Consider the following 24460-nt stretch of genomic DNA (forward strand, 5'->3'; position numbering starts at 1 on the left):
CGATCTACCCTCGCCATTCCCAACATCTTTTGTTCCCACCAGATTTATAAACTCGCTGTCCACTCCACATTGACAAATACATTAAGACACCCTATTTATATACACATGCCTAAGTTATATATATTTTGCACAGGACTGTATACTCTAAGCTCTTGAAATAAAAGCCTGCATTTCATTAGCCATCCTAACTACTTTCTGTATAAATCCCTTTGAGCAGTTTTTTTACTGGCATTTTTTCCATTTGCCTAGGTCTATTTTATTATACTTCCTACCATAGTGACCAATTTCACTTTTTCCCTATCGTATCCTCTTTGCCAACTCCTTTCCACTCATTTAACATGAATATTTCTGTAAAGACATTATAATTTCCCTTCCTTCCTCCCTCTTTGATTTTTGTATTCACAAATTCACAATATATTGTCAACCTGAAAAGACCCCCATTTCCCTCCTGCTTATTTCTTCACAGAGTAAAACCATCAACATTTTTTATTATTCCATGTCCTTCCTGATGATGGAGTTTCCAACGTTGATCTCATTGTAACTATGTCTCTGTAATGTCAATCAGATCAGTTAATTTTTTTATTAGTTTTTTATACATTTTCTACATCACTACAGATAAAAAAAAACCCAGATCGAAATGAAGAACATTAATACAGTGCAAAAATAAACATACAATAATAATATAATACAAAAGAAGATAATTGAAAGAACCCAAACTGAAGATATGTAAAATTAGTATCCTCCCCAAGCCCCACAACAAAAAAGAACTCCAGGCCAACCACAACACAATATAGAGAATATAAATCAGGACATTCAAACCCCCAAAACTGTAAATACACTTAGCAACAGAAGATGAGGATGAGGTTTTGAGTATGGGGGCTGGTGGGATGGAAAGGTGAGGATAATGGGAACACTCTTCTTGCCCTGGGTAGGAAAAGAGGGGGTGACAGCAGGCATTTTGGAAATGAGCAGAACACCATTGACTTGGGTAGGGAAGGCAAGGGTAATGAAATAGGAAAGAAGTGTTGGTGTGCAATGTTGTCTGGAAGAGATGTGCAAAATCTCCAGAAGATCTCCAGCATTCTGTTACATTTCACATTTCCAGTAACTCTGTCTCAAAGTTCTAGGATTGTTGTTTTTTTTTCACTGCCCTCTGTTTCTGTTCTTGTTCATCTTCTGTTTATGACCTCTAGGTAGGGCAATGATGATAAACAAGCTCTCTGTACCCTCTCAGCTGATACCATGATCAATTGTACCTTTTGTGTCATTGTTTATTTGTTTCCATCCTATTTCAGACATTTTCTTGGTGCCCTCCACCATTCTATTTTCTCTGCATCTCTAAAACATGTTCAAATCCCAAATTTTCCTAGCTCTGGAAGATAAATCAACCTATAATGTAATTGTTTCTTTCTCTGCAGATGCTGCATGACTTATCAAGTGTCTCCAGCATTTTATTTTCATCAGAACTCATCAAGTTTGGTTGGGAGCAAAATGAGCTGCTGGAGGAACTCAGTGGGTCAAACAGCAACTGTGGTGGGAAGTTGAGAGATAATGTTTCAGGTTGAGACCCTTTATCTGGACTGAAAGAGTAGAGGTGAGATGGCCAGAATAGAGGTGTGGGGGAAAAAGTGGGATGAGAGCTGGCAAGTGAAAGGTGGTCTTGGGGTGGAGAGGCTAATTACAAATGGAGTCAGGGAAAGGAAGAAGAGTAAAGACAGTGTTGTCCTCAGTATCACCTCTAAACCTCCATCAGAGTGCTTCAGATCATGGTGTGATAAGGAAAGTGAGAGAGTGAAACCAAATTGCTCTAGATTCCAGTATCAAGTTCAAGTTCAAATTTAGTCTTTCAGCCATGTACAAATACAGCAAACAAAATATTGTTCCTCTGGGGCCAAGGTGCAAAGCACAGTACCAACAGCACATAGCACATATAGTTATGATAGCAGAAAAACAGAATTGCAAAAAAAGAAGAAAGATATAGTCAAAGTCCCTGAGTGGCATGGCCTGAATACTGATGATGCATGGGACGTTGCCTTGGTCCAGCTTGTTTTCCACTGAGCGAACGCTGGAGCTCAGCAATGAAGGGACGGCCCAGCCCCCAACCAAGTACAGATTCCAGTGTGCCCACAGAGGTCTCTGCTCATTCCTACCCTGCCTTGGCATCTCCTCAACATGGTGGCATGAGAGTCTGATCCACACAACAACCAAGGCAAGGTAGTTTCCCTGCCGTCATTCTAACCATTAAACCAGTGAACCAGACTTGCATTATTCTACATTACCAAAGTTTAACAGGGTCTTGTGATTACAATAATGATGTCCAAGACAATCATTTGCACCATTTGTTGGATCGCACACTGCCTCTGCCATCTCCTGTATTTGAAGTTTTGGCTGCGATACTGTTTCAGGCTACCAGCTACTTATTGACATGGGCAATATCTAGTAAAACTTTGTAAAAACTAAACTGAGGTTTCTTTGTACAACAACAGAACTCAAGTGGAATTGTGTTCTTGGATATCCAAAGTCCTGAATGTGCATGGATTTAAATATTTGCTCCCTTTCAAGATCTGACATCTATTATTGGAAATATACATTTTGTAATTTAATTTTATGATATTTCCTTGAATTTCCTATGATATACTTAAAGTGGAATCTGCAGTGATGAATGCATACTGTCTAATTATAGTATTAACTCATCAGAAAACTGAAGGAATTCAGTTTTTTCTAAAACTGCATACGATCAAATGCTTTCTCCGCATCGAGGGAAATAACACATTCAGGAATCCCAGTTGGAGGTGAATATAAAATGTTAAATAAACGCTGAATGTTAAAAAAAGGAAGACGGTTTTTAATAAAACCAGTTTGATCATCAGAAATAATAGAGGGAATAAGAGTTTCTAATCTATAAGCCAAAACTTTGGCCAAGATTTTAACATCAACATTAAGCAAAGAAATCGGCCCATATGAGGAACACTCTGTTGGGTCTTTACCCTTTTTTAATAAAAGAATAATAGATGCTTCATTAAAAGAGGGTGGCAATTTACCATAATTAAACGAGTCGGATAATACTGAGAATAACTGAGGAGAAAGAAGTGAAGAGAATGATTTATAAAATTCTACGGGGAACCCATCAGGTCCAGGAGATTTCCCTGAAGACAATGCAGAAATTGCAAAAGTTATTTTTTCTGATGATATAGGCGCATTAAGTTTGGCTTTAAAATCAGATGAAAGCGAAGGAATATTCAGATTATTTAAAAAATGATCAACAGAGATATTGTTATTCAAAGATTCAGAGGAATAAAGTCGAGAATAGAAATTTTTAAATGCGTCATTAATTTCTAAGTGATCCGATGTAAAGTCTCCGTTCTCCTCCCGGATCTTTGTAATATGTTGTTTGGCTTTGGAATGCCTCAGCTGATTGGCTAGAAATTTACCAGATTTGTCACCATGAATATAGAAGCGACTCTTACTTTTAAGAAGTTAGCGTTCGACAGGTTGAGTAGACAGAAGATTAAATTTAGTTTGAAGTTCTACACGCTTCTTGTATAATTCAGGATTCTTAGTTTGAGCATACAGTTGATCCAATTCTTTAATCTGATTAATGAGGTCTAATCGATCTGCACAGGACATTCTATTAAGATTTGCTGTATATGAGATTATTTGACCCCTCAAATATGCTTTCATGGCATCCCAGACAATCTGGGATGACATTTCAGATGATGTATTGGTGTTAAAATAAAAGGTTATCTGATCCTTAATAAATTTTAGAAAATCATCATCCGATAATAAAGTCGAGTCAAAACACCAGTGTTTATTCCTCTGAGGGAGACCAGGAAAATTTAAAGACAAAGTAATTGGGGCATGATCAGAAATCAGTATACTCTGATAGTCACAAGAATAGACAAAAGGAATAAGTTGATTATCAAGTAAAAAGTAGTCAATTCTAGTAAAGGTATGGTGAACATGTGAAAAAAAAGAATAGTCTCTCTCAGTAGGATGAAGGAAATGCCATATATCAGAGATACCATAATTAGAGAGAAAAGAGTGAATAGCTAAGGCAAATTTAGTAGGTAGTCTAGTAACAGAGGACGATCGATCCAAATTAGGATCTAACCAACAATTGAAATCGCCACCCAGTATAAGAGAGTATGAGTTTAAATCTGGTAGTGAGGAGAAAAAAACGAACAAAAAAATTAACATCATCAAAATTGGGAGCATACAGGTTTGCTAGTACAACTTTAGTATTGTATAATTTACCAGAAACGATAATAAAACAGCCATTTGTATCAGATATCTTATTATGGAGTTCAAAAGGAATATTTGAATTAATAAGGATGGAGACCCCCCCCCCCCCCCCCCAGCTTTGGCAGCAAAGTATGAATGAAAATGCTGACCCGCCCACTTTGACAGAAGCCGAGAATTATCAAAACTACGAATATGAGTTTCTTGAAGGAAGGCAATGTCAGCTTTGAGTTGTTTAATATGCGAGAAGACCTTCCTTCTTTTAACAGGATGATTCAATCCCTTTACATTCCAGCTCACAAATTTAAGTGAATTAACCATTATCAATTGTTAGTGCATGGAAGGTAGCAGGCATATAAAAAAATCAAGCAGTACAATAACAGTCTGGGAGCAAAAATGTAAACATAGATCCGTAGAATCAAAACAGAGACGTCCTGAATAACAAAGGAAAACAAAAGAAACAGTGAGTAGTGTTGGAACTGGAGAACCCCACCCCCCACAACCCAAAATTAGACGGCTACCTAAAAAAGCAGCTAGCTCTACCAAAAACATTAACCCAAATATGACTTCCAGCTCTGTGTCGTTAACAAAAGTTCCATATAAATAATACAGCAAATAATTAATTTATGCACTAGAAAACAGAATTACAAATAGGAACAACTTCAACAGAAGTATAAAACTTAATACAAAGAAAATCAGAAGAAAACTAAAACTAACCTACCCGCAAAAAATTATAAAAGATTAAAAGAAAAAAGAAGGGAGGGAGAAAAGGGGGAAATTATAAAATTCAAAGAGAGTCCTTATCAACCATTTACAGAAAAAAAAAGCAAAACTTAAACTATGAATCAACCAACAGGGAGGCCTTCAATAAAAACTCCAAACCTCCAAAACAAGTTAAAGACAATTGTAGTTCTCTATAGATAAGGTTATACAAAAATAAAATAGATTACGCAGGTAAAATCTAAAAGTTTGCAGGGAAACATTAAACTTAAATTATCTATTTAGAAAAAATGCACCGTCCAGGGAGAGATTGACTACAGCACTTAGAGTTTCAATAGATAATGACTGAATTATTCAAGTAAAGTCTGAGTTCAGAAAAAATAGTTTTACTTCGAGAAGTACTTATCAACTGTTTTAGAAGGTCAGGCCGGTTCTGAAGAAGACAAGGTGGCTGGAAGACTTCCAACAAACCCCTCAGCCTCCTTCACTGATTTAAACCACTTATAATCTCCAGTAGTAAGCGTAATTCGAAGATCGGCTGGATTTCGGAGAGAGGGTCTGAATCCGCGATCAAAAAGCACTTTCATTACACCTTTAAACTCAGCACGCATCTTCAGAACCTGGGGGGCAAAATCCTCCACAAAACGAATGACCATATTTTGAAAAGCAAAAGTACCTCTGCGGCGTGCCTCCATCATCAAATGGTTTTTCACCTGGTATTGATGAAAGCATAAAATAATCGGCCATGGGTGGGAACCCAGAATTGCTCGAGGAACATAAATCCTGTTTGCCCTTTCAAGCTCAGATGGAGTCAGAAGAAATTCTTCCCCGAAAATCTCACAGAGAAACTTAGAAAAGAATTCAACGGGAGAGCCCTTTTCAGTGGCCTCTGGCAAACCAAGAATTCGTAGATTGCAATGTCTGCTCCGATTTTCAAGATCTACCATTTTGGAAAAAGGTTTACTGTTCTTCTCCTCTAGGTTGGAGCAGAGAGTTTCAAGACATTGAACATGGCGTTTTAAATCTTCAGAAGTTACGTCAATGCGAGATAAATGTTCAGCATGTTCATCCATTCTAGCATTAATCTGATCCAATTTGACATTCAGCTGGTTGAAAGAAGTTCTAAATTCAGTTCTAAAATCCATTAAAGTATCTTGTCGATGTTGTTCCAAAATGGCGAGAATGTCAGCCGGCAAATCTGTAGAAGTTTCCTTTTTCCCGGTTTTAGTACTTTTGGTAGCCATTATAAGATAGATGTGTTCGCAGGCAGGTAAAAGAGAACTAATAAAATACCTAACTAAGGTTTAAGAAGGGAGACATATAGTGCAAAGGTAAGAAGAATAACGGAGCGAAAGTTCGGAGCAACTAAACAATCGCCATCTTACCGGAAGTCTCCGTTAATTTGTTTTAAGAATGAAGGTATTGGCTATGGGATGAAAAGCTATCCACTTCAAGGTTTGACATTTTGTGCATTCAGAGATGCTCTTCTGCAAACCACTGTTGTAACAGGTGGTTATTTGAGTTACAGATACCTTTCTCTCAGCTTGAACCAGCCTGGCCATTCTCTTCTGACCTCTCTCATTAACAAGGCATTTTCACCCACAGAATAGCCATTCAGTAGATGTTTTTTGTTTTACACATCATTCTCTGTAAACACTAGAAACTGTTGTTCGTGAAAATCCCAGAAGATCAGCAGTTTCTGAGATACTCAAATCACCCCACCTGGCTTGAACCTCATGACCACACTTTTATGCAAAGAGTTGCTGCCCCGTGATTGGCTAATTATTTATTTGCACTGAGTGTACATAGTTCAACAGAGTTGTAGAATTCACTGTCCAAACATAATACTTTTAGGGTAATTAGATTTGATTAATTAGAATTAGACTGCTACAGTAAAATTTGTGTCCTGTATAAACAGAAATGTCAGCAATGATGTTTATTTGAAGCCAATATGTTAAAATTACTGGAAAGCTTACATATAAATTTTGGCAATTGAGTATTAAAGTAGAATTCCAACTAAGCAGATTCACAAAAAAGCCAATGTACATTATGCTTATGGAAAAACAACTGTTGCAGATTGTGGATTAATTATTCCATGTAGTTTTAAACACATTTAACCAAGTATAAGGTTGCCAGATCTAAATGTTGCTAGACTGATCAGCACCTCCAACTGATCAGCACCTCCAACCACTAACCAACCCCAACCACTACAACGTTATCATTTCCTGTCAGAGTCATCTTCTGTGCCTAACATCACTTTATGTACATACAATCAATCTATGTAGCTATGTTATGTATTTAAATTTATTATTTTTATTATCATGTTTTTTAAATCTTATTATGTTTTTGTGCTGCATCGGATTCGGAGTAACAATTATTTCAGTCTCCTTTACACTTGTGTACTGGAAATGATATTAAACAATCTGAAATCTTCACTATTGAATCTTTATTGGGCATGCATTAATCTGGTATGCAAAGTCACATGTCGTAAATTTATAGGGGTATTCATTAGTACAACTTACTTGTGCACTTTTAAGCAATTAAGATGAAAGCTCCATTTAAAGAATTTTATGTTTGGGATGTTTGGTATTTAAAGATAAAAATTTATCACTTATTTAACCATTATGTACTAAATAGGTTCCCTTCTGTATTTTAAGCAGAATCACATAAGCAAGCCCCCTGCTGTTTGACCTCTAGTAATAATGACATTTGTTTCACAAGCAGCAGGGAATATTGAAACAGCAGGGGGCAGCAGGATTATGAATGGCAAAATGGAGTTTCCACCAAAATTGATTTGTTTCTTTCGTTCTTGTGCCTGTTATTTCTGCTGCTGAATTCCTACAGCGTGTCTATATTTAAAAAGTTGAAAGTTCTTTGCACTTTTGATTTTCATTTCTTTGGAAATCAGAAGTCTGACATTTAAAAGTAAACATAGTTTATTAATGCCATAAGTATTTTTTTGAAGTAGTCCATTTATTTTGCCCTTGTGCTGAATTGCTTCTGTTATATCTTTTATAGTTGCTCCTTAGTGGTCTGTTGCATATTTCTTAATTTGGAGCAGTATCTGGCACTTCAATGAATATTGTTGGTACAGTGGTATTTTAAATATTTCAATCAGTCAAATATCCATTGCATCAGTACCTGAATTTTACCTTAATACTATTCAGCAATAATAACCAAGATGTAATCTGTTACCTTAGTAGTCACCAACCTTTTTAAGCCCAAGATCCTCTACCTCGGCCTTAGTGAAAGGCAAGATCAACTCCAAATTGATTAGTTACACGCATACCAGGGCAGAAAAGACTGGAAGTAAAACCCTGCAGCCTGGAAGTAGAAATAATGTATGGACACCAGGGGTCAGCACCCTTTTTTTGCACCGTGGACCGGTTTAATATTGACAATATTCTTGCGGACCGGCCGACGGAGGGGGGGAGGTTGTTAAACACGATCGGAATACAGTGATACTCAAAGCAGGTTCCTTATGTCCAGTCTATTCTGCAGTTTAGTTTTCGTGGCTCTCAGCTGCTGTCCAGCTTGCTCACGTTTTTTCTGCTGAATAAACTCAACGGGTTTGTCTTTAAGTGCAGGGTGCTTGGACTCAAGGTACCCAAACAGTTTTCAGTGCTTCATTGCCTCATTAGACAGCCTCCCGACCCAAACTGCAGCCAGATGTGGCTGGTGGTGGGTGGGTAAGAGGACAAGCTCAGGGCTGCAGTTCGCAGCGGTTGCTGTCCAGAGAGCGAGACCAACCGAGCGAGGGGTGCGACAGGGTGCCCCCCCCCGTAGGATCTAACGGCCGACAGAAGTTTGTTTCAGTAGATCGCAGCACAGTAGCTGCTCTGCTACTTACGAAACCCTGAGCCCAAATCAGGTCATCTGCAAATATTTTAGCACCGGGTTCCACATGGACATTCGGTGTGCTAAACAGGTTTAGAGGTGGTGCCCATCGGTCTGCACTCCAGGTCAGTAGTACACTGTAGTGTGGGGGAGCTACAAGCATGCGCACTGGGCAAAAAGAATGGTACTAAAACCCTGCAACCCGGAAACAAGCTTTCAACAGTATTTGTGTATCTAAAATTTTTTCGGGATCTACTGGGAAAGTCTCAAAGATCGACTTAGTCAATCGCGATCGACGGGTTGGTGACCGCTATGTTACTCGATAATGTATTGCTGATTTAGAAGTTGATTACATACATCCTAATACATTGCTTCAACTCCTAAAGTGTTGTTGTTTAAAACTTGAACTTATGAAAGAAGATGCAAAAAAAAATTTTTTCTTCTACAATCACTAAATATTTAATATACTTTCTAGTACTTTATTGTTTAGTATAAAATCATAACAGTACGTTAACAGACCCTTCAGCCTACTGTGTTCATGCCAACCGTTTAAGGAAATTCTCCTTTGCAAGTATTAGTTTGTTAATAATAAACTAGTTAGCGTTTCTGAGAAAGCGAACAAAAATTGTATGTATATTTCATTGTGTTGATAATGCAGCATTATTTACAATGGTTTACCAGCACTTTAATACCTCCGATGAAATTTTTGAGTATGCACTTTTTATTGGAAACAATCATGACATAGTTCAGCTAATCCAGTTAATGCTTTATATTAAGACAATTCTCAAACCATTTGATTGAATTATATAACCTTTGCCACTCACTACTGTTGAGTATTCCTTTGATTAATATTCATCTTTGATATCATCAATGTGTCTCTTATCTCTTCCAAGTTAATATTGACTTGTACAGTGGTTATAGGAAGAAAGATTACATTGTTGGAAATATCAATGAGAATGTTCATTTATAAGAAAAACCTATACTTAACGTGTCTCTTTATTTTGCAGTGCATCAGAGGAAGAAAAGCTTCATTGGAAGAACTGCAAATTGTTCATTCAGAGCAGCATGCATTACTGTATGGCACAAATCCATTGAACAGACAGAAGCTGGACAGTAAAAAACTGCTAGGTAGAGCATAATTCATTCATTCTTTACCGTCCCAGAAGTAACTATTGTTTTTAGCCTTTGATTAGGTAATGATGTAACATCAGTATGCACTGAATAAGTGATGAAGAATAACTACATAATGATTTCACAGTTTACAGATAATACTACTTTGTTTAAAAATAAACTTTGTTTTGTTTTAAAGTAGGAGCTATGTGCATGCAGTGCTGTTCATTTGATGCATGTTACATTGTCTGTATTTATTTTAAATGTAATCCAGCTGGGACTAAATTCTTGCTCTTTAACCCAGCAGTAAGTCCAGAAAGTAGTTCTCTTTCAGTCACGTGGCAAATTTCAGTTAAAATAAATGCAAGTCTATTGAAATAATAGAGCTTATTATTTATGCAAAAAACATTTAGATTTTTAAATTCAAAATATTATTTTCCCTTTTTTTGTACTTTTCATTATAATTTTCTAACTGGGTCCTATTTTCACCATTTCAACTTTGTTTCTACTTTATTCTCACTTTAAAATAAGCTCTTACTTCATTTTACTGATAGACCAATTGAAAAATCCCTAAGAGGTCAATCTCTCAGCTCATCTGAAAGCCATTGAGATATAAAGTGTGATCTGGTGGTGGGTTTGTCAGCAAATGAGTACAGTTATCTGTGATTCCTTGAGTCTGGAATAACCCAAGCAAATAAATAGACTGATGATATAAGATCCTAAACAGCAATCATTTTCATAAATTCCCCATTCTAAATGTATTAGCTTTGTCAACACTCAATTACTTTTGACCCATATATGAGCTGTTTCTATAAATGAAAACTTCCTTAGAGACCAGTATCACTTCATTTTAGCAAACGCTCTAAAGAGGATCAAATGTTGGACACAAGATATGTGTTAACATGTCTGCATGTTATCCTTATTCTTCAGCTTTGCATTTATACTTAAATGTGAGCAATGTAGTTATAAAGATTCATACTGAGTTTGTGTCTGTGTCTCTGGCAGCACCTTTGAAATTGTTATTTAATCTAGACACAATTACTAAAATTCTAAGCTTTTAAACAGTTTTTAACCATAAAAAATATTTTAATTTTCCTTGCTTCTAACATTTACCTTACTTTTAAAATTAATGTTCTCTCAGAAAACAAGAAGCACTAAGTTGGGCAAAATACTTTAAAAGAAAATATTTAGGGTAAAAAGATCAAATTTAAGATTTTTTTAATGTTTAATGAGAGTAGAAAGAAAGGAATGATGGGAATAAAGATCGGTGTTTTAGAGCAACACACACAAAATGCTGGAGGAACTCAGCAGATCAGACAACATTCATGGAAATGAAAAGGCAGTTGATGTTTCAGGCTGAGATCCTTCGCCAGGACAGAGGAAGGGTGAAGATGCCAGAATAAAAAGGTGGGATGGGGAGGGGAGAGAGGTGAGCTGGAAGGTGATAGGTAAAGCCAGGTGGGTGGGAAAGGTCAAGGGCTGGAGAAGAGGGAATCTGATAGGATAGGAGTGGACCATAGTAGATAGAGGAAGAGGAAGACACCTAGAGGAAGTAATAGGTGAGAAGAGGTCAGAATAGGGAATAGAAGAAGACAGAGATGGATTGTTTGTTAAATATTTAATTTCTGTTCTGTTTAGCTATTCTTCTTTCTTAAGTGCCTGTAATAGTGTATCTTTTTCACATCAGGTATACAATATACAGAGTTTTCAATTTAGCTCTCATGTTTTTGTTCTATTTTATTTTTAAAAAAAGCACTTTAAATGTGTGAAAAGATTTTGATGGCATTAAGAGAGCTGCATTTTGTTTTCATTTATCAGGTTAACCGGAATTTAAGCTTTATTATTAAAATTTACTTCAGTGAAATGTAACAGGAATATGTGAGCATTTCCAGCATTTGCTACAAAAAAAAATTTTGTGCTTTTATTCTTGGACAGATCCATTAACTAATTGTTTTTTGGAGTGCCCATGATCAAATTCTTTTTGTTCTTTATTGCATTTTTTCTTCTGTCTCAGTATTTTCATACTGTGAAAATTTGTGAAAATATTTTTGTACATATAGCGTTTTTTTGTTTGAAATCTGTTCTAAAACAGCTGCTCCTCACCTTCATTTCCTATATCTGGTTCCATCTATCTTCTGATCTCCATTTCCTATGATTATATGATTGTATCCCCTAACATTTGCTTCCAATAAGATACTGTTTTTAGTGGGGAGAAATCACAAACATTTGTCTGACTTTAAAAAAATAATGTCTGCCAGTTTAAAATAAAAGCTGCCTGCATCCACGTAAAGTATTGTGGTGCCATCAGAAATTTACATCAAGATATGTTTCTAAGCAAGTAAGTAGAATGGAAACCAAAAGATTGCTGTGTTCTTTGTTTCACGGAGACATGGCTCACTCCAGACATATTGGATACATCGGTAAGACCCGAGGGCTTCTTATTACGCAGGATGGACTGGACATAGAAGTCAAAATGTGGGGGTCTGTGTTTCGTGGTAAATACTTTTTGGTGTTCGGTTACAGTGGTCATGCTGTACTTCTGTTCTTCTGACCTGGAACATCTAACAATTAAGTGCCAACTGTTCTACTTACTAACAGCGTTCCAGGAAGTTACTGACCGCAGTTTACGTATCGCTAAAGGCCAACATTAAGCAAGTACTCAAGCTACTGAGTTCCTCCATCAGTAAACAAGAAATCTCTGCCAAATTACCATCAACAAATCCCAATACACGACCACTATTATACTGTAATTAGGAAGCCTACCATTCCATGCCTAGACCACTTGTTTGTCCACCTCTACCTGTATACAGGCGGAGACTAAGGAGCAATGCTTTAGAGATGAGGACAACAAAGAGGTGGTTACGGGATGCTGAGGAGTGACTATGTGATTGTTCGTGTTGGTGGACTGGGCTGTGTTCAAGGACTCATCAGAGGATCTGAACAAATGCACCATGGATTTCACAGACTTTATAAAAATTGCCGTAGCCGAGTGTGTCCACACAAAATCACTCAGGTCTGGTGACCAAGTAAAATTCAAGAGGTCCAGGTACAATCTCTAGAAAGCCATCTCATGTGTGAAGTGGCAATTCCAGACCAAATTTGAGTCACTGAAGAATGATCGAAAGCTTTGGCAGGGGGTGAATGCTGTCACCTACAAAGTGAAATTAAGCAATATCTGGCAAGTATGGATTGGACGGGCTGTTTTCTGACAAAAGCATACTTGGTAAGTGGAAGACCTTCAAAAGTGAAATTTTGATAGTACAAAGCTTGTTTGTGCCTGTCAGAATAACAGGTAAAGATAACAGGTTTAGGGAACCTTGGTTTTGAAGAGATATTGAGGCCCTGGTTAAGAAAAAAAAAGATGCGCAGCAAGCATAGGCAGTTAGGATCAAATGAGGTACCTGTTAAGTATAAGAAATGCAAGAGAACACTTAAGAAAGAAATCAAGAGGGCTAAAAGGAGGCATAAGTTTGTTCTAGCAAAGAGGGTGAAGGAAAATCCCAAGGGATTCTACAGATATGTTAAAATAAAAACAATTTCAAAGGAAAATCTTCCTTTGGGTTTGTCTTTGTCATCTATATTAATGGTTTAGATGGTAATGTGGTTAACTGACTCAACAAATTTGTGGATGACACCAAGATTGGGGGTGTAGCGGACAGCTAGTAAGTTAATCAAAACTTGCACCGGGAACTAGAACAGCTAGAAAAATAGACCAAAAAATGACAAATAGAATTTAATGCAGTCAAATACAAGGTATTGCACTTCAGTAGGACCAGCCAGTGTAGGTCCTACACAGTGAAAGGTAGGGCACTGAGAGGAGTGGTAGTAGGAGGCAGCCATTGAAATGCAGGGGATGATGGGTTTGTACCTCTGGTGGACTGTGTCCTCTCCAGGGCACAAGCCTGTGCAGGAAAGTTTGAAGAACTGGCTGTTGCCCATGCAGTGGGTTCATCCTGTCCACGTCACTGATGTAGTCCAAGGGAAGGGCAAGCACTAATACAGCTTGGTACCAAGCCACAGAGGTTGCCAGAGTGAAGTTGTAAATAACATCAAGCTGCCTTAGGGACCCTGGCTCCGGATTTCTTCCTCGGGGTTTACTCCCAAAGCCTTTGCCATGGATGGGTATGGCCTCAAAGCAGAGGAGGTTTAAAATCAGAGTTTTCCTTCTCCTAAACGGGCTGCCGTCCAAGGCTGATGAGCCCCACCTGCCTAAAGCAACTGGTTTTGAGGTGCCAGTGGTCCACCTTTGCCCCTTCTCTTGTCAGTAGAAACAGTTCCACCAGGCCTAGTAGCTAAGCCACATGTGAAAGCCAAGAGTTGGACTTGATTGTCAGAGGCTGTTTTAGTTGCATGCCATTTGGAACACCTTATAGGTAGCGGGAGCTTATCCCCACTACCACCCCCAGCTATGATAACCTTAAGAACCAGAGAAAAGTGGTAGACAAAGTGTTCCAGGAATACAGGTCAATAATTCATTGAAAGTGCTGGCACAGGTAGTTAGAGTCATAAAGAAATCAAAGTATTGAGTACAGGAGATGGAATGTTAAATTGAGATTGTTTCAGATTTGGTGATGCTTAATTTAGAACATTGTGTACAGTTTTGGCCATCTATGTATAGGAACACTGTAAATAAGGTTGGAAGAGTACAGAGAAAATTTACCAGGATTTTGCTGGGACTGGAGGACCTGAGTTATAAGGAATGGTTGAATAGGTTAGTTCTTTATTCCTTGGAATGTAGAATATTGAAGGGAGAATTGATAGAGGTATATAAAATTATGAGGTGTATAGACAGGATAAATACAAGCAGGCTTTTTCCACTGAGGTTGGGTGGGACTACAGCTAGAGGTCATGGGTTAAAGGTGAAAAGTTTAGGGGAGCATAAGGGGAACTTCTTCACTCAGAGGGTGGTGAGGGTGTGGAATGAGCTGCCAGTGCAAGTGGTGCATACGAGCTCGATTTCAACATTTAAGAGATGTTTGGATAGGTACGCGGATGGCAGGGGTGCGGAGAGCTATGGTCTGAGTGTAGGTTGATGGGACCAGGCAGTTTAAGTGATTTGGCATGGACTAGATTGGCCAATGGGTTGTTTCTGTGCTGTATTTTTTATGACTGCGACAAGGAGACGACAAGGCTTTACTCCCAGATAAGCTGAATGCCTTTTATGCTCACATTGACCATCAAAACATGGAGGCATCTTTGCAAACTTCCAGAGACCCATATAACCCTGTGATTTCACTCTCTGAGGCCAACAAGAGAGCATCTTTCTGGAGGGTGAACCCACAGAAAGAATCCAACCCAGATTGGGTAGTTGGCAGAGTACTAAAGACCTGTGCTGAACAACTGACTGAAGTGTTCACTAATATTTTTAGCCTCTCACTTTGGCAGTCTAAGGTGCCTACCTGCTTCAAACAGGCTTCAGTTATACCAGTGCATAAAAAGAATGTGGTAACCTGCTTCAGTTACTATCATCCAGTAGCACTTACATCCATTGTGATGAAAGGTTGGAGATGTAGCATCAACTCCTGTCTGAGATGCAACTTGTATTTGCTTCAGTTTCCTTACCGTCACAACAGGTCAACAGCAGATGCCATTTTATTGCCTCTCCACATAACCATAGTACACTTGGACAGTGAAGTTGCACACATCAGGATGTTCTTCATTGACTACAGCTCAGTATTCAAAACTATGATCTGCTCAAACCTCAAACAAGCGAAAATCTGCAGATACTGGAAATCTGAGTAGAAGAAAGAAAAAGGGGGGAGGAGCGCCAGAGCTAGGTGATGGGTGGGCAAGGAGATAAGGTGAGAGAAGGAAAAGGGTGTGGGAAATGGTGGGGGGGGGGGGGGGGGTCATTCCATCCACCAGAGCAAGCAGGATCTTTCAGTGGCCACTCATTTTAATTCCACTTTCCATTCCAATTCCAATATGTCCATCCATGACCTTCTCCACTGTCATGATGAGGCTACACTTAAGATGGAGGAACAGCACCTTATATTCCTTTTGTGTAGTCTCCAACCTGATGGCATGAATATTGATTTCTCAACCTTCCAGTAATGTCCCCCACCCCTTCACCATTTCCAATCCCTCTTTCCCTCTCTCACCTTATCTCCTTACCTGCCCATCTGATGCTCCTCCCCCCTTTTTCTTTTTTCCATAGGTTTCTGTCTCTTTCACCAATCAACTTCCCAACTCGTTACTTCATCTCTCCCCCTCCAGGTGTCACCTATCACCTGGTGTTTCTCTCCCCCCACCTTTTAAATCTACTCCTCAGCTTTTTTTCTCCAGTCCTGCCGAAGGGTTTCAGTCTGAAATGTCGACTGTACTTTTTTTTTTCCATCAATGCTGCCTGGCCTGCTGAGTTTCTCCAGCATTTTGTGTGTGTTATCTCCTCAAACCTAATAAATAATCTTCAAACGTTGGCCTCAATACCTCTTTGTGCAACTGGATCCTCGATTTCCTTACTTGTAGACCCCAGTCAGTTCAGATTGGCACAGCATCTCCTCCACAATCCCCCTCAGAACAGGTGTATTATGTGTTTAGCCTTCTGCAGTACTCGCTTTATACTTACAACTGTGTGACAAAGCATAGCTCCAGTGTTTGCTGATGTCACCACTGCCATTAGCCGAATCAAAGCTGTGTGGCAAATCAGCATATAGGAGGGAGATTGAAAATCTGGTTGAGTGGTGCCATAACAACCTCTCACTTAATGTTAGCAAGACAAAGGAGTTGACTGTTGACTTAAGAAGGAGAAAACCAGAAAAGCATGAGCCAGTCCTCATCAGGGTGTCAGAGTTGGAGTAGGTCAGCAACTTGAAATTCCTTGGTGTCATCATTTGACAGAATCTGCCCTGGGTCCAGCAGATAAGTGCCATCACAGCAGCACCCCTACTTTATTAGAAGTTTATGAAGATTCAGCATGTCATCTAAAATTCTGACAAACTTCTGTAAATGTGTGGTGGAGTGTATATTGTCTGAGTTGCTTTACAGCCTAGAATGGAAACATAGGAACACCACTGGTCATGAACCGAAAAGCCAACAAAAAGTGGTAGATACAGCACAATCCATGGCAAGTAAAGGCCTCCGGACCTTGAGCACATCAACACAGAGTACTGTTACAGGAAAGCTATCAGGGAGCCCCACCATCCAGGCCATGGTCTCTTCTCACTGCTACCATCAAGAAGAAGGCATTGAAGCCTCAGGACCCACACCATGAGGTTCAGGAACAGTTATTACTCCTCAACTATCATGTTCTTGAACCAAAGGAGATAATTTTGCTTAACTTTACTCACCCTATCACTGAACTGTTCCCAGTGGACTCACGTTCAAGGGCTCTTCATTTCATGTTCTCCATATTTATTGCTTATTTTTTATTATTATTATTTTCTTTTTGTATTTGTACAGTTGCTTGTCTTTCTGTACAACATTGTTTGTCTTGTTGGGTGTGGCCTTTTATTGTTTTTGTATTTACTGTGAATGCCCACAAGAAAATCAAATCAGGATTGTATGTGCTGGCATATATATACATTGATAATAAATTTACTTGGAACTTTGAAATGATTCCTGTTTTCATGAATTTGCCCATATTTCCCAGGGGTTAGATGAAGAAGGAGGTTAACCAAGTAGAGGCTTTAATATATTAAAATAGAAACAGGTTTGGATTGTAAGGTTGTGGTGCACTTTCCGAATTCAGAAGTTTGTTTTACTTTTGTGGTTTTTGATCTCATCAGCTACCCAAAGTGTTTTCCTTAAACGTATGGCAATATTATGCAGTTCAGTCATTCCGACCCACCAAGGACTAAAATGAGTCAAAGCCAAGTTTCTTTCTGTTTGGATGTTTCTATAGTTAGATGAGTTTCTTCACAAAGGACTGAACTAGATTCATACAATTCAGTCACAAAGGTAGAAACCCAGTGTGATGCTCATTCTATTTTGTAGACTAAACACATTTTATACAGAGTCATATTCACATATAGTGGGAACACCATTGACTTCTGATTATTTTATATAGAAGACCAGAATGCTGAGATGGCTTATTGGTAAATGTTCAACTATGTTATAGTCTGACACAATAGTCTATAAGTTCCTACAAGGCAGCTCACTGCCTGCACTCTTCAGTTAACACACTGCAGTGTGTCCCCAGGTGCAAACTTCTGCAAAGGAAAAGGATCTAGTGTTTTCCCAGTGTATATGACAAATAAACTCTTTTCAGGCTTCCAACCGATTGCAGGTATCGATTTTAACCAATGTTTAGATGACAAACTATACCATCTTCATACTCTGATTGTCCGTACCTCCTTATTGGCTAGTCATCATCCAATCTGGTTTCCGCTGTCCCACCTTTTTACAGTTAAATTTCAGTTCTTACTTTGATTGACACCTTTGTCTTTACTAAAATTCCTTTCCTCTAGCTTTATTTCAATGGCTTGCTTCACCAGACAGTCCCAAAAGTCATTGGCATGGCGCAGTATTTTTGTGCCATCAAATTCAATCCTATAGCCATTGCTATTGCAATGTTTTGCTACAGCCAGTTTCTCTGGATAACCCAAGTGGATACACCTCCTGTGCTCCTTGATGTGGGTTTCTACCTTGCATCCTGTTTGGCCGATATACATTGCTCCGCATTCAGAGGGAATCCTGTTGAAGTTTCCTGTTTTATCTGTTGACCCTTTTAAGGGCACAATAGATTTCCTTCACCTTGTAACCACTCTGTAGGAATGTCATATGTAATTATTTTATTTCCTCAAGGAGACTAACAATGAGAAGGAACCCATCTGCCTGTCTTCCCTATATACCCACAGCAGTTTCTGGAAGATCGCCAGCTTGTGCAGGTCAGAGATGACCTGGGGCTCAGGACGGCTGATATTTACAGGATTCCCTGTGAATGTGGAGGAGCACATATCAGCCAGATGGGTGCACGGTGGAAACCCGCATCAAGGAGCACAGGAGGTGTATCCGTTTGGGTTACCTGGAGAAATCAGCAGTAACAGAACACTGCATTTGCATAGGATTGAATTTGATGGCACAAATTCAGTGGGGTTAAATATATAGTTAAATTGATATATTTTAAAAGGCTTAAAAAGAAATGCATTTCTGTAGTTCTGTGCAGAGTTATTCTGACCATTGTCAACAAGTGAAATGGGAGCACTAACAGCAAATTATTGCAGCACATTTGAAGGCTCGTTCATTCACATTTTTATAAAGCTATGCAGGGAACAATTGTAGCTTGTAACAGTTCAAAAATATACAATCTATTTTGCAAGTTGCATGTTTCTGTAGCATTTAGAACATAGTATTTTTTATTAAATTCATTATATATATTTTTTGTTTCTTCCCTACTTCCATTGGAAAGCTTGCATCCTGAAATAAGATGATATAAATAATGTTTTATGACGATTGAATTAATTTCAAAGAGAAGTAGTTTGTTATTTTCATTTTGGTTAAATTATATCTTTATGATCATTCTTCTGATGGTTATTTGTTGCACAGACAGAGCTTTTAAATATGTATATGGTCAAAACCATGGTTTTGCCATAATTGGAGTTTACAAGAGAAGCAGGGGGCCTTGGAGACCATACAGCTGCTGGCATAACATTCCTGTTTGCTTTCATTATGGGTGTAGATTATAGAAACATGCACTGTAGTTTTTCAATAAAATAGTTTGTCTCTGTTGTGGTGTATACCCAAGAAAAAATACTTTGTTCCTTGTTCTTGTGCTTGAAGCCAGAATCTCCTGCAGTACATGAACATCTGTTAATTTGCACAGTTACTTCATTTTTTTCACATTACTTAAGTTTCTACCTTTGCACTTGGTGTGCTAACAATGAATAATTGGTTTCCAGTCATTAAAATCAAAATATTTTTGAATGAACAAAAATAGCGCAAAACATTTGAGTCCAGCTAATCAACTCTGAGGAACTGTTACTGCAATAAAAGCTTTCGCATGGGCCCTAGAGGCCAGTAAGGGGGTTAACACAGCATTAGCAGGAAATACACCTTGCAGATGCTCATTTGTATTTGTAATACTTGCTGTCAAATTGTGATTACAACATTGCTGCAAACATTATGATTTATCTTGATACTGCTAACCAAATGCTGTTTTTAAATATTATTCCACAGGTTCCATCACCCCAATGTTTGTTATGCTTCCTTGTGGCGGACTTGGAGTAAGTCGTTTTTCCCCTTTTATAATGTGTAAATAATGTCTTGTTTGTTCTTTCCATCTCAGCAGCAACATAAATTGTTGCTTTGACTTCTACTCAGCAGATAATTGAGAACAGATGTCCCCATAAAGAGGAATTCAAGGTTTGCTGAACTAGGCATGTTGGCTAAACCGCAATTGCAATATGTGCAATATTATTCAGGGAAATTGAATGATGACCTAAAAAAAAGTTCTATGATCTTACCTTCAAACAGGTAGTTGTAAGGCAACAGAGCAGGTGAACATGGATTTACTCTGTAAAAATCCTGATTTTATCATAATTCCCTCTTTTGGCTTCTCTGTGTAATAAAAGATGTCCAGTCAAGTCTGTGTACCTTTCCAAGGGTATGGAGTGGGGGCAGGGAGGACTTTGCCCTTTTGAAACAGATCTTTACATCTTTTCTCTAATCTATGATGTTTGGCCATGGGAGAAAGTAATTTCATTACTTCTCTGCTAATTTACTCACACTCATAATTTTTTTAAATATTGATCAAAATAGGGTACAGTTCACTACAATTCTCAAAACTTACAGTCCTTCACATGATTGGTAATTTTAAGTGTCATTTTGACTGTTGTGGGAAACTTGTTTAACCCAATCCTGAGATAACCAGCATCCATATAAATTGTAGATTTATGATCAGGAGTAGGAACACTGATTTCCTCTTTAAACCAGATCTGCAGAAGACAATTGTATATCATTGCCTCTGTTGAGAAAGGTTAGCACAGATTTGGGAATCATATAATGAACCTTATGATGTATGCAGTTCAACTGCCTGATGGATAAACGTACCAAGACAATATAGAGTACAATATAGTGTCTTAACGTTGAATAAGTCCTTCACCTTTTTTTTAAATTTTTGTAGTAAACTAGCCATTTCTTTGCAAGTTGTTCTGCTTAGTAAAAATAAACTGTAGTTTCTATTGCCCTGGGAGTTTCCACAAACCCTGGCTTGCTTTAATGTTCTGATTGTAAATTAAATGATGTTATTTTGTGCTAAATATTTTTAAAGTAAACTCTTAACAGCTTTTTGTACTCCCTGCTTTAATTCTATTTGTTGGATTTTTTTAAATTGTAGTTTTGACTAAATCATACATATAAGTCTTGCACGTGTCTCCAAGCAGCAGTCCAGAGTCTCATGGAATATGTTAAGAAAGCTGCCAATATGCAATAAAATCATTACTTTGTAAATACTTCTTACAAACCTTTTTGATTCCTGCCATTAATAAAAGTGAACAACACTGAGGATCAGCCATGATCTTATTAAATGGTTAAGTACGCTCAAGGGATTGATGGCATCCCTGCTCCGATTTCTTATGCAATCTTCATAAAAGCAGTGTTTATTTGACACATCTGGCAGCTTTGTAAGAGGAGCAACTTGGAAGTAAGGAAGGCAGTTCTTTCTTTCTGAATTGTGAGTTGTTTGCAAAAGGGCCAAGTGTATAGTCGCAGTAGAATGTCAACATGTCACCACATTGTGAGCATTCCAGAGCCAGTGTTCATTATTTCATCAGTCTGTTCAATAAACAAGAGAATTAAGGGAGTCAAAAAAACAGCCTGAACAACATGTGTCTTCATATGTGTGTGAATGGAAAGAGTCCAACATGTCATTTCATGTTGATTAGTTTACTCACATGCAGAGATATATTGTGGTTTCACTTAATTTTTAGTATCTACATTTAAAAAATGTTGATTTTCCTTTATATTGCAAACCATTGTTTTCATTATTTATTTTAAAGCAAAATAAAGGTAATTCATTTTACTACAGTGCAGCTATATTATGGGTGAATATTTGAATGGCATACAGTAAGCAAATGGGACTTTATTCCCTGACGCCTTGAAGAATGAGGGGAGATTTGATAGTGGTGTATAAAATTATGTGTGGTATCCATAGGTGCATGCAAGCAGGCTTTTATCGCTAAGGTTTGATGATCATAACTTAAGCTTAAAAGGTGCAGTGTTTTAGGGGAATGTGAGGGGGGACTTCTTCATTCAGAAGATGGTGAGAGTGTGGAATGAGCTACCAGTGGAAGTGGTGGATATAGGTTCTATTTCAACATATAAAAGAAGTCTGATAAGTATATGGATGGGAGGGGAAGGGAGAGCTATGGTCCAGATGCAGGATAATAGTTTGGTATGGACTAGATGGACCAATGCACACACAAAATGCTGGAGGAATCCAGCAGGCCAGGCAGTTGTAGGAAAAGAGTACAGTCGATGTTTCAAGCCATCTTTTCCTAGATGCTGCCTGGCCTGCTGAGTTCCTTCAGCGTTTTGTGTGTGTTGCTCAAATTTCTAGCATCTGCAGATTTTCTCTTGTTTTAGATGGGCCAAAAGGTCTATTTCTGTGCTGCGGTGCTTTATGACTCTAAATATAAGAAATCACGAGCAGAAGTGATTTTTCCCTTCAAGCCTGTCCTATCATTCAATATCATTATTATAAAAACAGAGGAGTGGAGGTTGAGGCACAGGGTCAAGAAGAAAGACTGGAAATATTAAAACGTAGCAAATTACATTTATGTGTAAACTTAATTGGTTTATTTGATCGTATTACTGACTTTCTAAAAAAATGGGTTAATTATTGGATACCAGATAAAATTTGAAATATTTTCAGCTGCATGGCCAATGGTATTCTAGCCACGCAGTTTCTCTGCTTGTTGTAGAACTTATCTCTCTCTCTCTCCCCCCACCTCTGTCTGTCCCCACTTCCTTTGTTCTGTTATTTTCTGATTTTCTATTTCCTTTAACTCGCAATCATTTCTTGCTTTGATTTTTTTCTCTAATTTTGTATTTTCCGCATGCCTGTGTTTGTGTTAGATTTGAAGCTACAGGAAGAAAGGAATCAGAGAGTTTAATGAAGTGATGAACCACTATTTATTCTATTGCCTTCCCTCACGCACCCAGGGAAGTTCCAAGTGCTATCCTTTATGTAATCTATTTAAATCACTGAATGTAGAAAAAGAAATAATGAAGCAAGATTCCACATTCAGACACAAATTTATCAGATGAAACAGGTTCCGTGTGTATGACTGCATCTTTGGCCTTAGCTGCTTTTGAACCAGTTACCCAAACAGTGTCCATCTGCAAACACTGCTGGCCATTCCACAATGTTGCTGTTAACCTAAAACATTTCTTATCCTAACCTGCACCATGTCTTCCCATCTTTCCTATGGCTCCTAGTCTGACATCACCTCATCTTTAAGTACTCGTGCTTCACTTTAAATCACTCCCCCATTGTTTCATTCCTTCATATTTCAAACTTCCAAAATCTCTTCTCTAGTTGTGGACTTTTGCACATTCATCTTTTGCAGAAACAATATTGATGACTCTGCTTCAGCTCCTCAACCCTGAAGTCTTTGAATTCCTTCCCTAAATCTTTTTGGCTCTATTACCCTCCTCCCACCTCCTTTTTGACACTCTTTAAAAAGTAATTAACCTTTTGATAGCCCTCTTCCTTTAACAGCTTAGTGTCAAATCTTTTTAATAACTTGCCTGTGAAACACATTGTGATGTTTTGCAACATTAAGAACACTCCATCTGCAAAAAGCAGAATTTACTGTGGCAAACCATTTTTATTCCTGTCCTCTTTCCCATTCCAACATATTGGTCCATGGCCTTCTCTTTTGCCACGATGAGTTTACTCTCAGGTTGGAGGAGCATCACCTCATATTCCATCTAGGTAGCTTCCACCCTGATGACATAAATATCAATTTCTCCATCTTCTGGTATTTTTATCTGCTCCCCTTCCCTCTTCATCAATTCCCTACCTCTTGCCCTTTACCTTTTCTCCTCACCTGCCTATCACTTCCCCTGGTACCCTTTCTCCTTCCCCTGGTGCCCTTCCACCTTTCCTTTCTCCCTTTGTCCATTCTCCTCTCCTGTCAGAATCCTTCTTCTCCAGCTCTTTGCCTTTTCCAACTATCACCTCACAGCTTCTTCCTTTATCCCCTCTTCCCCCATTCACCTGTCTTCACCTATCACATTCCAGCTTGTCCTCCTTCCCCTCCCCCCACCACCTTATTCTGGCATCTACCCCCTTCCTTTCCAGTCCTGAGGAAGGGTCTCGGCCCAAAACGTCAAGTGTTTATTTATTTCCATAGATGCTGCCTGACCTGCTGAGTTCTTACAACTATTTGTCTGTGTTGCCCTAGATTTTCAGCATCTGCAGAATGGTGCGTTTATAGGTGCCTTATTTTTATACTGTAGAATTAGCCTCCCTTAGATTAATTCATCCAAATTAAATTTTGCTTGCTGTTGTAACTTGGTGATCTTCTCAGATTGTGATTTTACAGTGGCATGCAAACGTTTGGGCACCCCTGGTCAAAATTTCTGTTTCTGTGAATAGTTAAGTGAGTAG

The 24460-nt window shown here is 38.4% G+C and overlaps 1 protein-coding gene across 10 annotated transcripts in view; it reads left to right on the forward strand.

Annotated features, from left to right (window-relative positions):
* Window positions 1–24460, forward strand: part of hdac4 (histone deacetylase 4) — a 432610-nt gene that overhangs the window by 374374 nt on the left and 33776 nt on the right. For all 10 annotated transcript variants that reach the window (XM_059967108.1, XM_059967109.1, XM_059967110.1 and 7 more), the window contains 2 exons: window positions 9804–9924; window positions 20023–20069. In XM_059967108.1, the coding sequence (XP_059823091.1) occupies window positions 9804–9924; window positions 20023–20069 (168 nt within the window). The remainder of the gene's footprint in view (window positions 1–9803; window positions 9925–20022; window positions 20070–24460) is intronic.

This window comes from Hypanus sabinus, chromosome 4, assembly GCF_030144855.1.
Source record: "Hypanus sabinus isolate sHypSab1 chromosome 4, sHypSab1.hap1, whole genome shotgun sequence".
Lineage (NCBI taxonomy): Eukaryota > Metazoa > Chordata > Chondrichthyes > Myliobatiformes > Dasyatidae > Hypanus > Hypanus sabinus.